Source organism: Canis aureus, chromosome 38, assembly GCF_053574225.1.
Source record: "Canis aureus isolate CA01 chromosome 38, VMU_Caureus_v.1.0, whole genome shotgun sequence".
In the NCBI taxonomy this organism is placed as follows: Eukaryota; Metazoa; Chordata; class Mammalia; order Carnivora; family Canidae; genus Canis; species Canis aureus.
Genome location: NC_135648.1, coordinates 796,635 through 810,133, shown reverse-complemented (window position 1 = coordinate 810,133; position 13,499 = coordinate 796,635). Strand labels below are relative to the sequence as shown.

The window sequence follows — 13,499 nt, the reverse complement described above, 5'->3', positions numbered from 1 at the left end:
CTGGGAGTTTCCTGGAGGGACTTGTACTCTGCCCGCCTCAAGTATGTGTCAATGGGCTGCAGGTTATAAAGACGTTTAACTGTGTCTACACTTCCTTCTACCTTAGCTTCCCGCATCAACTTGACCTCTGCTTGGACACTGCCAGGGATGGGGACATCACCACCTAGCACGGGAGGTATCTGGCCTGTCTGTGGCAGCTCCAGGAGGCTGAGAGGCCCAGGAGCTCCCGGGCCTGCAAGGCAGGCAGGAACCCAGAGCCGTGCGACGAGGAAAACCCCTCATTTTCAGAAGAAGACTCCAATCTGAGCCAGGAATCTGGAGTCTGAAATGACCCCCCTGCCCACCCTCAGTCTCCGGCCTCCCCTGCGCCCCCTCCTAGCCCAGGGCTATTCACAAAGGGACGTGAAAAGGGGTGAGCGGGGAAAGACGCCTCCCCTGTTGGATCCCCCTGATGTATGGACAGGAGAGGAAGCACCTCTTCTCACCCTGAAGCAGACAAATAATACAGACGGTCCAGGTTTGATGAGTATTTTCTCAAAAAAAATTTAACGATCTGAAACACCAATTAATTCATCTGTAACTTTCTTATTTTCTTGTTCTCCTTCCCCAAAGGGACCTTAAACTTGAATCATCATTATGTCTGTGGACGTAGACACGGATGGGAAGACTCGGGCGGTGGAGTCGACGACATCAGTTTGCTTCCCTCCAGGGCCGTGTCCCCCCAGGCTTGGCCTTTCCATTGTACCGAGCATGGCCCGTGTGGCTTGGCCCAGCCTTGTGGGGGGAGGTGGGTCACCATGACAATGTGTCCTGAGGGGCCCTGTCCCTGAGGATGAAGGCATAAGAGCCGGCTACTGCTGCCCCTGTCTGCTTCACGGCTCACCTGCCGCACCTCTGTGCCGTCACGCCACGAACGGACGACTCAGCTTGAAAAATCATGAAGAATCAGCTTTCTTGAAGAGCCGCTGGGTCTGACTGCACCTGCCCAGAAGGAGAGGAAAGCAGCCCGGGGACAAAGCCCAAAGGCAGGGCGCGTGGGTGGTGAGCGCAGAGGTGAGGCAAGCCAAGAGGTAAGCAAACCTGCCAGAGAAGCTCTCGCCTCACTCAGGTCAGGTGCGAGGGCCTCGCTCACCCCCTACGGGGCTCAGAGCGCTCATAATCCTGAAGATCTCTTGAATTTCTCCAGATGTTCAATTGGCTTGACATAGAAAATAAATAAAGAAAAAAGAAAAAGCTCAGTGATGCCGACGTCTCATCCTGAGAGCCCAGCTATTTTACTGGCAGTCACATGTGTATGGCCGGGAGCGGATGCTGAGCAGCACATCAGCGGGCTCGCAAGCATGAGGCACGCCACGTGCTCAGCTGCACCCGAGCCCGGGCTGGACGTGTGTGTCGGGGAGGACGGGAGACCGCGTGTGGAAGGGCCTGTGCGAGCAGAGGCGGTGGGGGCACGTGGGGATCTGTCTCGGCACCTCGGGATCCACACCTGCCCCACCCCGGTGCACGACCCATGTCCTATCTCCCGAGCCAACCTCGTGGTGCCACAGCCTCAAACCACTCTGGTTGTGCTCAGTGACAAGCCTAGCATCCAAAAGGGTAGGACCCGGGGCTACGCAGACCCAGGCTGTGCCTGGGTGCCGGGCCTTGCAGCGCCCGGGCCCCCTGGCCCTCACCTCCAGCCCTGCTCTCTGCAGAGCATCTGATGCCTTAAATCTGCTTCCTGGACCCAGGCTTACGGGCGCTGGCAGGTGCAAAAGGGCTCCTGGTGGGTGCAAAGGGCTCTTAGAGGGTGCAAAGGGCTCTTGGTGGGTGCAAAAGAGCTCCTGGAGCCTGCAAAGGGCTCCTGGTGGGTGCAAAAGGGCTTTTGGAGGGTGCAAAAGGCTCTTGGTGGGTGCAAAAGGGCTCTGGCGGGTGCAAAAGAGCTCTTGGCAGGTGCAAAGGGCTCTTGGCAGGTGCAAAAGGGCTCTTGGCGGGTGCAAAAAGGCTCCTGGAGCCTGCCAAAGGGCTCCTGGCGGGTGCAAAAGGGCTCTTGGCGGGTGCAAAAGGGCTCTTGGCGGGTACAAAAGAGCTCTTGGCAGATGCAAAAGTGCTCCTGGCAGCTGCAAAAGGGCTCCTGGCGCCTGCAAAAGGGCTCCTGGTGTGTGCAAAAGGGCTCTTGGTGGGTGCAAAAGGCTCTTGGTGGGTGCAAAAGGGCTCCTGGTGCCTGCCAAAGTGCTCCTGGAGGCTGCAAAAGGGCTCTTGGTGGGTGTAAAAGAGCTCTTGGCAGATGCAAAAGTGCTCCTGGCGGCTGCAAAAGTGCTCCTGGCAGCTGCAAAAGGGCTCCTGGTGTGTGCAAAAGGGCTCTTGGCAGGTGCAAAAGAGCTCCTGGTGGGTGCAAAAGGGCTCTTGTCAGGTGCAAAAGGGCTCTTGATCGGTGCAAAGGGCTCTTGGAGGGTGCAAAGGGCTCTTGATGGCTGCAAAAGGGCTCTTGGCAGGTGCAAAAGGGCTCTGGATCAGTGCAAAGTGCTCTTGGAAGGTGCAAAGGGCTCTTGGAGGGTGCAAAGGGCTCTTGGTGGCTGCAAAAGGGCTCTTGGTGGGTGCAAAGGGCTCTTGGCAGGTGCAAAAGGGCTCCTGGTGGGTGCAAAAGGGCTCTTGGTGGGTGCAAAAGGGGTCCTGGGGGGTGCAAAAAAGGTCCTGGCAGGTGCAAAAGGGCTCTTGGCGGGTGCAAAGGGCTCTCGGAGATGCAGGGATGGGGCACCCCAGGGAATCATTCGCTGGGCTGCAAATGTCTGATCAGCTCTTCTTAGAACTGATCCGCTAGACGAAGTATCCCTTCTCCTTCCCCCTTTGCTTTTCAAAACCTGTTGTCCCTCGGGCGAGGGAAGGCACAACCGACCCAGTGTGCGCAAGGGACGCGGGGGGACGTCGGTGTGGTGCCAGCTGGGCGCTGGGGGACAGAAGGACCAATGCCGGGCAGCCCGTCCTTTCTCAAGTCCGCCGTTTCCAGTCTATTTCTTTCAACACAATTGAAGGGAAGCTGATGGAGTTGTCAGCTAATAGATCAATAAAAGCCATTTTCATGATAGATGACTCTGCAATTTCTGGCACATAACTAATAGAAAGTTCAAATAATTTAGTGTTATTACTATAACAAAACGACTTCCATTCCCCGAGCTGTGGTGTATCAATGTCATTTATTTCCGTGAACTGCTTTCCTCAGTGTTTATATCTCCAAAATGAAAAATAAGAATGGAATGGATTCGGAAACTGCTCTCATTCTGATGATAAGTCGTCTTCACGGATGCGCACGAGAACGGAGAAAAAGTGCAGTCCGCGTTATTATAAAATGATACGCCAGTAAAAAAAAAAAAAGTAACATTTTTGAAGTATGTCATATTTTTATTGTTTTGGTGAAATGTATGCTGATTACAGAATAAAATCTAATAGGAAATCTTTTCAAAACATTTATAGCCTCCGGAGTACAAGAAACAAACCAACAACATGCAGATGGATATAGAGAAATCGACAAAAAGCTTGTGATTATAAAAATATATTACAATGCCTTGAATTATGGGTTCAGTGAGAAAAATAATGTAAAATTTCCATTTTTTTTAAACGACTCATGCACTCATGTAATTTTTGAAACAAGTATCCGTGGCACCAATGTTAAGATTTCACTGTCCAAAAAAAAAAAAAAATTAAAGAAAAAAGGATTTCACTGACCGATAAAGGACCAATATAATCATTTCACTTAAAAAAAATAAATAAATACAAATTAAAATTAAAAAATAATAATTTCACTTAAAATGTAATTACTCACACGCGGTGGACATTAGGTTTCGTGCAATTATTTAAATGTATGACCAAAAAACATTGATGTCTAGTTTACAATATGCAAGCTGATATATTGTCATCTTATTTTGTGTTTGTGATTGGGAATGGGTTTGTTGTAGTTGCTTTTGTCTTAATTTTTTTTTTAAACCTGAATAGAGTCGAGCCACAGGGTTGCATGAGTGCTGGGTGCACAACACCCTGATTCAGCTTCTCTACAGGTCGTGTCGGGCCACCCCGAGTGCACCTGCCATCTGTCACCACGCAGCCATTACTATGGTGTATTGTTTTTTCATGTTTGCATAAAGAAAAACAAATGTTAAGTTCCGCCAAAAATGAGAAGGCTTGATGATGCGTAGCACGTGACCCGATCTCAAGTCAGATGTCCGTGTTTGTCAGGGGCCCCCCCGCTGGCAGCAGTGAGAGGAGGAGGCTGGCCAGGCTCAGAAGGGAGGTCGTGAGGCGTGCGATGCTCTCTTCCAACCTGGTGCCTCAACGGCGTATCAGCTTTCTGTTACGTTGCACACAAATTCCACACACTTGGTGGCACAGCAGTTGAGATCTACTCTGTCTGTGGGTTCTGGAGACCAGCAGTGTGGAATCAATGTGAAGATGTCGCCAGGCTGCACGTCCTCTGGAGGCTCCGGGGGAGAACACGCTCCTCGTCTCTGGGGCTGCGGGCTTTCTTCAGATTAGAGTCACACCACTTCCAGTCCTCAAGGCCGGCGTCTTCCAACCTCTGTGTCACCTCTGTGGGGCCTTCTCCTCTGTGTGTCTACTTCACGTTGCTCTCTGCCTCTTTCTTGTAAAGAAATTACAAGCAATCACACTTAAGGTCCAACTGAATAACGCAGGATAGACTACCATCTCCATAGCCTTAACTTAATCACACCCGCAAAGACTTTGTCAGACAATGTAAAGTTTACAGGTTCTGGAGATCAGGGTGTGGGCACGTTTAGGGGGTCCATGCTCCAACCTACAGCACCAACCCTGGCATGAGACAATCCGGGCACAGAAAATGTGCTCCAAAACAGCTATAAAATGAATGGGAAAAGGATTCTTTTTTTTTTTTTTTTTTTTTGGAGCAGGACTCTTTTAGCTCTCACACATCCTGCCTCTCTCAAAATAATTAATTAATCGATTAATTAATTAAAAAATAGGGCACCTGGGTGACTCAGTAGGTTGAACATCTGACTCTTGATTTCAGTTCAGTTCATGATCTCAGGGTTGTGAGATCAGCCCCACACTGGGGCTCCGAACTGAGTGTGGGGCCTGCTTAGGATTATCTCTCTCTCTCTCTTCCTCTCCCCCACTCCCCTACTTGCACTCTCCCTCTCCCTCTTTCTAAAAATAATAATAAATTTTTTTAAAAAGAAAGTTTTTAGCTGATCTGTATTGAATTATCTCTCCAACTGTTAGTGGCTATTTCCCAAACCAACCCTTCTTTATCCCATGCTCTTAGCCTACAGCTCAGTTATGTCTTTGAGCTACTAATTCCCCATTCCCTGGAGAGTAAAGCCTTCAGGCTCCAGCTTGCTATCCCTCCTTCTTTTATTCATTCACTCAACAAATATGAATCCAGGTACTATGGGGTTATGGCTTTGCAGGAAGTGAAGGAAGAGCATGTTATAGTTAAGAAAACAAGAATTGAAATATTAAGACCTGTTCTGAAGTCACCCAGCAAGCACTTACCAAATTTCCACTGTAGTTAAGATCACTAAATCGTTGAGCACAATCCTCAAGTCTCTTCCCTTGAGGTGGGAGATGAAACGACAAAGTGAAGGAGCTAAATGATGTACTAATAGCGTACTATGGAGCATCTTCAGAGGGTTGTAACCTGGGGTTGTGGGGAGGTTAGCAGTTTGGACCCCCTGTCTCTCAGTATCTTGTTCTTCCTTTCCTTTCAGATAGGCAGGTGGACGGAGATGATGGGAAATTTGAGTGGAGGCCACATAGCAGATTTTATTTTGGTGGGCTTCCCAACCTCTCCACCCCTCCAGTTACTTCTCTTTGTCCTCTTCTTTGCAATTTACCTGTTGACACTGTTGGAGAATGCACTCATCGTTTCCACAATCTGGCTCACTCCAAGCCTTCACCGCCCGATGTACTTTTTCCTTGGCCATCTGTCCTTCCTGGAGCTGTGGTACATCAATGTCACAGTTCCTCGTCTTTTGGGAGCATTTCTTACCCAGGACCGTAGAGTCTCCTACGTAGGCTGCATGACCCAGCTCTACTTCTTCATTGCCCTAGCCTGCACCGAATGTGTCCTGCTGGCAGTCATGGCCTATGACCGCTACCTGGCCATCTGTGAGCCCCTCCGTTATCCTAGTCTCATGCCGTCCAGCCTGGCCATTCGCCTTGCTGCTTCCTCTTGGGGTGGTGGCTTCTTCAGCTCCATGATGAAGCTTCTTTTCATTTCCCGACTGTCCTACTGTGGGCCCAACATCATCAACCATTTTTTCTGTGATATCTCCCCACTACTCAACCTTACCTGCTCTGACAAGGAGCAAGCAGAACTAGTAGACTTCCTGTTGGCCCTGGTGATGATCCTGCTTCCTCTACTGGCTGTGGTTTCATCATATGCTGCCATCATTGCCACCATCCTGAGGATCCCTACTGCCCAGGGACGTCGCAAAGCCTTTTCCACCTGTGCCTCTCACCTGGCAGTGGTTGTCATCTACTACTCCTCCACCCTCTTCACCTATGCAAGGCCCCGGGCCATGTACACCTTCAACCACAACAAGATCATCTCTGTGCTCTATACGGTCATTGTACCATTCCTCAATCCAGCCATCTACTGCCTGAGGAACAAGGAGGTGAAGGATGCTCTCAGGAAGTTGGTTCTGGGCAGATGCCACTATCCTAGTGATGTCCCAGACTGATGTACAGCAGAACCTAGCAGGGTTCAGGGTCTTAAGGAAGGAACAGCATCCTAATAGTGCCACCTCAAGGAATCATAAAATAGGCTCAGAGAGAACACTGATCAATTAGTATGCAATTTTCTTAGATAGTATCTGGGAATCTCCTGATACAAAAGTTTATGAATCATTAGTCTTGTACAGGGTTTCCAAACTATGGTTGAATTAGCTGCATAAGACTCTCCTGGTGGTTTAGTAAGACACAAATTCCACCCCCCACCCTGCTGCCCTCAAATTGTAGAGAGTCTGGTAGAGCACCTCTAGGTTGCAACTTCACCATGCACAATTTCCAATGTCTTAGCAACTCTTGTTTCATAGCCCGTTTGAAATTCCCTACTCTAGACCAACTTCTTATTTCATAAATGAGAAAATATAAGAAAGGGGATTTACTGGTCGATATGTCAAAGTGATATAGGCTTTATTGCAGCAGTTTTCAAGGTCCAAATTCTCAAATCCCATTTCCATGAGAAATCACAGAAGTACAATTATTATACCCCAAGAACTGAAACTCGTGTCACCTAATCGATATTCTGTACAAGTCTCACACCCATTGCAAGTCAAGGAGGAGGAAGATGTAGTGTTGATATTCAGCGGTGTGTCTACCAATGAACATGGATAAATATCCATCTGCATCTTCCTTCTTTGACTCCCAGTGGGACACCAAGCTGGTTGACCTAATGAGTGTTGATTTAGTAGTAGGTAAAATGCAGTAGAAAGCTTTTATGTAGGTTGGTCTCAGAATCTTCTCCAGCAATATGGGCAGCTTTTGCCTTAATTAGTTGGGACCTGGATTATAGCATTTGCTAAATATTTTAAGTTTTTCTGCTGGGGCAAAAGAACAGAAAATGTCTTAATAAGAGACAGAATGAAGGGGTGAGGGGCGGGATGCAGATATCCATCTGTAGAGTGAGTGACATGCCTCAAACTCAAAGCCTGAATTATAGGCATTCTTCCAACTTCCTTTGATTTTTGGAAACTTGCTTGAATTGCTTACAGAGATTTTCACATCCTGACTCAGGGTTACATTCTGTACATTTGAACCATAGCCAATGTTTCTTTAGTTGTGGGATATGTAGAAGAGTAAAAAAAAAAAAAAAAAAAAAAGCAATATTGAACAAATATTCATAAATACAAATTGTCCTAATTGATGCATCTGCTCATTCTGGACTAGGCTTGGGGGGAGAAAAAGATGATTGTTTATTAAAGAATCTACTTGCTCAATAATCATTTTAGGTTTTCCAGAATCTAAAATGAAATAACAACAACAGAAACAAAGAAATCTGACACTTTTAAAAGTGTAAGTTGCTTTATTTCTTTTTTTTTTTTAAGTTGCTTTATTTCCATGAAATTTCTAAATAGCCTTTTAAAGAATCATCTCTGGGATTGGCTCCGTGTACCTTCCCCTCATTATGTTCTCTTTTCCTTTCATAGAGTTATGGAAGGCACGGCGTTTTATGGGAAGAATTCTGCTCCTAAAACCAAGAAATGTCGCTTTGATCCTAGTTTTACTTTTGATAAGTCCCTGTTACAATCAAAATATTATCACCTACCTCATACGCTTGCTGCAAATATCAAATAAATAATGTATGTGGGAGTGAAGTGTTAAAAATCTCTTCTCTCTGTAGGTAAATTTCACCTTGAATTAGCTTTCTTTTCTTCCCCCAGCTTTATCGAAACACAGCTGACAAATAAAATTGAAAGCATATAATGCGACGACTTGACATTCATACACACTGCGAAAAAATTCACCTTCCGTTACCTTTCTAGCTCAGGGCCCTTGGAAGCCTGGTAAATGCTACTAAGCAGCATTGTCTAGGGTACAAATGAGCCCCGATGAGTAAAAGTCCTCTGGACTGGGAAAATAATGACAGTATTAAAAGCTTCTGGGGTCAGTCACAGCTTCAGGCTACTTTTGAGACTTGGGGTGCCTTTCGTTGGGAGCCCTGGACACCGGAGACATCGCAGAACTGTTAGGAGAGACGACTGCTCTTTGGGCCTTGAGGGCTCCAAGTCAAGGTGGACCAGGTGTCCCTGTATGAGAACCTCATGGCCTCACCCCTGCCCTGTGACTTTGAATTCCAGAGACTACTTCCCGAGTCAGCTTCCAGCACTCCTTCCCCAGAAGAGAAATCCCAGGTGTCACCCTGCCCGCCTGCTGTTTCACTGTCCTGTTTTATTCTAAGGGAAGCTGATGCCGAGAGAGCATACGTGCAAGTGGGCAGAGGGGCCAGGGGAGAGGGAGAGGGAATCACATACAGATGGCCTTGCTGAACCCAGAGCCCGAGGCAGGGCTTGATCCCAAGGCCCCGAGATCATGACCTGAGATGAAATCAAGAGTTGGACACTTAACTGACGGAGCCACCCAGGAGCCCCTCAAGTATTTTTTTTAATTAAATGATAAAAATTAATTCTCATTTGTTGGAGTCACTGTAATGTGTGCTTTCTTTTCTTTTTACCCTAATATACCCGATATAACATATTCATCTAATTTTTGCCTTGTGTTCTTTTAGAATTTTTCAATTGATTTTTTTGTTTTAGGGTTTTTAAAAAAAATTCAAATGAAATGTATTTTTCTAAGTTGCCAGATTAAGATCATGATGTCTCCCCCCACACCTCCTCTCTCATCATTCCATGAAACGTGAGATTTACTGTCTCTTCAAAGTTGTAATTCACAGGTTAGCCTGAGAGAAGTTGGCCATTTCCCCGACGCTACACCCACAGTCCCAGGCGCTACTACAAGTCAGTTTCATATTCTTTTATTTTACTACACTTTATTTTATTTCATTTTGTTTTCTTTCTTTCTTTTTTTTATAATAAATTTATTTTTTATTGGTGTTCAATTTGCCTGCAAATGACGTATCAGAGAAAGGGCTAGTTTCCAAGATCTATTTCTTTCTCTTTAGGTTATGAATGTGCTCAGTGGAGCCGACTTTCCATGGGAGAGGGATAACAGAAAGGGAACAAGGGAGAGCGTTGTGTTCATTATGAATCTTTAAATAAATGTAATTTATTTTACAACAGGGGCACTATTCATCACAATTAACTAAAAATGCTCATACACTTAAGAAGAAACCATAAGCTGTGTGATTTTTCATTCTTAAAACAATGCATAGAAAACACAAAATGTGGTTATTTGCCTCAAAATTTTAGTAATGAGAGGAAATAGAAAACATACGATTTTCAGAAACGATAAAATGCAAGGAAAATTATGGATTTTTCCAGTAAACTTCAACTTTTACATTTAAAAATCCCTCTATTTCTCCTTTCCAAAGCTAAATGCCTTATTGATCCTGAATATGCTTCCAGAGTCAGACATATCACAATATATAACCTCTGCGCTTTTTCTTGCTCAACTGAAAGCTTAGTCTCTATATTTTTAAAATATGATATTAACTTTTTTTTTCTGTGACAAGAAACAATAAAGAGCTACTTAGAATTCCTTTTTTGCTTTAAGCACTCAGAGTTCTAACTGCGGCTTTTTTTCTTTGTACCAAGGAATGACTGTAAACAGTCCTAACAAGAAAAGATGCTATTTTGTTTTTTTAACTTTTGGGTTAATGTTAGCACTGCCTTTTAAAGATGAGGAACGTGGTGCTTGGAGAAGCTTGGGAATTTGCCTCACAGAGCTAACAGAGAGCAATGAAAACTCATGTTTTTCTTTTTTTATCGACTACATTTGATTTGACATGACATTGTGTGGATTTAAGTGTGTACAACGTGTTAAAATTTGATAATGTTTACATATTGTAATAGGATTGTCTTCGTAGCTATATTCATCGCATTACATAATTATAGTCCCACATTGTTGTCTATACTCCTTATACTGTGCATTGAAAACTATGGCTTGTTTGCTCTCCGTTCAAGCGTGTACCCTAAACACTGTGAGTCTTACCACCTCCTCACCCCCACTCCCCGGTAATCGCATCCTGACATCTGTTTTGTATGAGTTTGACTTTTTCTTTCAAGGTTCCACACGTTAGTGATACCGTTTAGTACTTGTCTTTATCTGACTTAACTCACTGAGCATAATGTTCTCAAGGCTCATCCGTGTTGTCTCACATGGCGGGATTCTCTCCTTTCTCATGGCCAAATTCTCATGGCACGTCTTTTTTCATCTATTCATCCACTGATGGGCATTTAGGTTGATTTCTTGGCTACGCGTCTCGGCTACTGTGAATAATGCTGTAATAATGAACGTGGGGATGCATATGTCTCTTTGAAATGCATATGTGTCCCTTTAGCTATTGAGTTCCTGATGTGTGAGAGTCGCGTAGGTGTGTAGAGCTGGTTCTTGTGTGCATAACACCTAAGGTGTTTGAAGTTTGTGTGTGTGTGTGTGTATACTTGGGCCCCCAAATAAGAGTCCATGAATGCCATTCTGACTTTCTGCTGAATGACTTTGGTTATAGTGCTATCTTCTAGTATAAGAATGTGTAAGTATAAAGGATCCTGTTATTTGTGAGCCCAATTTCCGGAAAGAGAATACACGTGCACACACATGCACACACAGGCTTCCCCTCACCTTCCTCTGCCCCAAAGTCTGGCAGGGAGGAAGACCGTGTGCATCAAGCCTAAGATCTCTCTTGAGCCATTTAGCTTGCCAGCTCTTCCCTTAGTATTCCACCCAGGTCCCCTCGGGGAGGCGAGGCGAAAGGCCAAATACTTTCCTGAGGGCTGGTGTCTGCAGAGAGGTCCCCTGTGGGTGGGAGGGGGTTGGTGTGTGCTCCTCCAGTAGCTTGGAGGCAGGCAGAGTACAAATAGCTCATTCTGTGCCTCTTCAAGCTGAGCAGAGACACAACCGGCACCTCTTGAGCTTGGAGATATTGTCTTCTTCCTTTTGGTCTACATGGTCTCTCCTCTTTTCTCAGTCCAAAGTGGCCATGTCTGACGAGGCTGGGAGAAGAGTCCTAAGTTACATCCCTGGGAAAATGGTGGGTTGAAAAAAGACTCTCAGGTATTTCCAGGGGATGACGGACAATCATTTTTATCTCAATCACTGATTCTCGGGAGCTTTCGTTTTATGGATATTTAAAACTAGTTGTCTTCTTTGAGCTTATCGCGGGAAGTAGCTACAGGGTATAGCTGGGGAATGAACTTAGTACACATCTGCATTCATTCCACTTCAACAATATCTGTCTATCGCCTGTATATATTAAGCCACAGGAAGAGGTATTGTGTAATAAAGGTTGTCGTATCATTTTAAGACTCTACTGTAATAACCCACTCTAGATAAAATAAGCCTGAGTCTGAACTGTTGTCCAGGGATGTGTGCTCCTGAAGATACCTCCCTTTAATGCATCAGCCCACCTGTATGCCTTGCAAAGTGCAGAGTTCACGCGTACAGTGACCTAGGGAACAGACAGAGAGAAAATGGCAGAGATAATAGAATGATTATGAGAGAACACGAAAGAGTATGTGTGTTGGGGGGGGGGCCGGGGGTGGAAGACAGGTATGTGAGTATGTGTGTGTTTCTCCATTAAATGAGGACAGGGTCTGGCAAAGGTAATGGTGCCTGCAGGTTTTTGACTTACAACTCCTTAGAAGATTTCACTTCTCTTTGTGCGTGGTTCCATAAGAGGAAGTTGGTGACAGTCATCTCTGGGTCAACTGGGCACCATGATGTTTGTCCTGGCTAATGCCCTATGGTGCGGATCACATGAAATAATGCTCCTTCGGATATTGTACAGTGATATGCAAACGTGAGGCCTCAACTGGCTGTGAAAATGCTGCCATAGAGTCAGCACAGTATCCTCAGGGATGCACCTGCTGCCTAACTTCTGCTGGAGCAAAGCCTGTAACTCTCTGAGCCTTGCTCTCTTCCTCCTCTGTCAGACGGACCCAATAAAGGACCTTGGAAGCCACAAGATGGGACTAAGATGACCTAGTTCTGGAGATTGAGACCTAGACCCCTCACTACATTTACATTGCGTGGGACTATTGGCAAAGCATACTACATATTCACCTCTATATGTCTACGTATATATACATACACATATATACGTGTTATGTATATGGAGGATTTCGAGGCTCAAATATGATCATACTGTACCTCCAATTCTTTCCCTCTTTTATTTGACTTTTACTCTTTTTTAAAGATTTTATTTATTTACTCATGAGAGACAGAGAGAGAGAGAGAGAGAGAGAGAAACTGAGGGAGAAGCAGGCTCCATGCAGGGAGCCCAACGCGCGACTCGATCCCGGGTCTCCAGGATCTCACCCCAGGCAGAAGGCAGCACTAAACCGCTGAGCCACCGGGGCTGCCCTGACTTTTCCTCTTTTATTTGACTTTATTTGACCTTTCCTCTTTTATTTGACTGTTGGAAAACAAAGCTAATTCCATGCTTAAATGATAAAACTTGCTTAGTCCAATGGTTTTGATATGATTCGATATACTTCCTTCTTTTCCCTTTTCCCCCTATCCTCATCTTGTGCTCATGTACCCGGCAGTACTGCCTCTGGACGCTTACATTCCTGTGGGGAGTACAGGAAGGAGATCACAGCACCTGTAAGAACATCCCCCGCTCGCTGTATGTGCTAATTCTTAGTCTTAAATTCCATGCGCTGCCTTCATTTCCAGCTTCAGGTCTGAGGCATCTCCTCTGAGAATGACAGTGCCTGATGCTAAAGTCCTGACAATAATACATTGCATCGTCCCATTTGTGGGGAACCCTGGATGGGTTCCAGGGAGACAGGACTTCTGGGTGTAATGCCCTCCTTACTCTTAGCTGGAATATAAAAATGCAAGTGGGAAGGAGCCCAGGGACATGGTTC

At 45.6% G+C, this 13,499-nt stretch overlaps 1 protein-coding gene across 1 annotated transcript; it reads left to right on the top strand.

Annotated features, from left to right (window-relative positions):
- The first annotated feature begins 5,735 nt into the window (after positions 1–5,735).
- OR6P1 (olfactory receptor family 6 subfamily P member 1) lies at positions 5,736–6,692 on the top strand. Its single transcript, XM_077886782.1, has one exon. It carries the CDS (start codon positions 5,736–5,738, stop codon positions 6,690–6,692), a length of 957 nt encoding a protein of 318 aa, XP_077742908.1.
- The last annotated feature ends 6,807 nt before the right edge of the window (positions 6,693–13,499 follow it).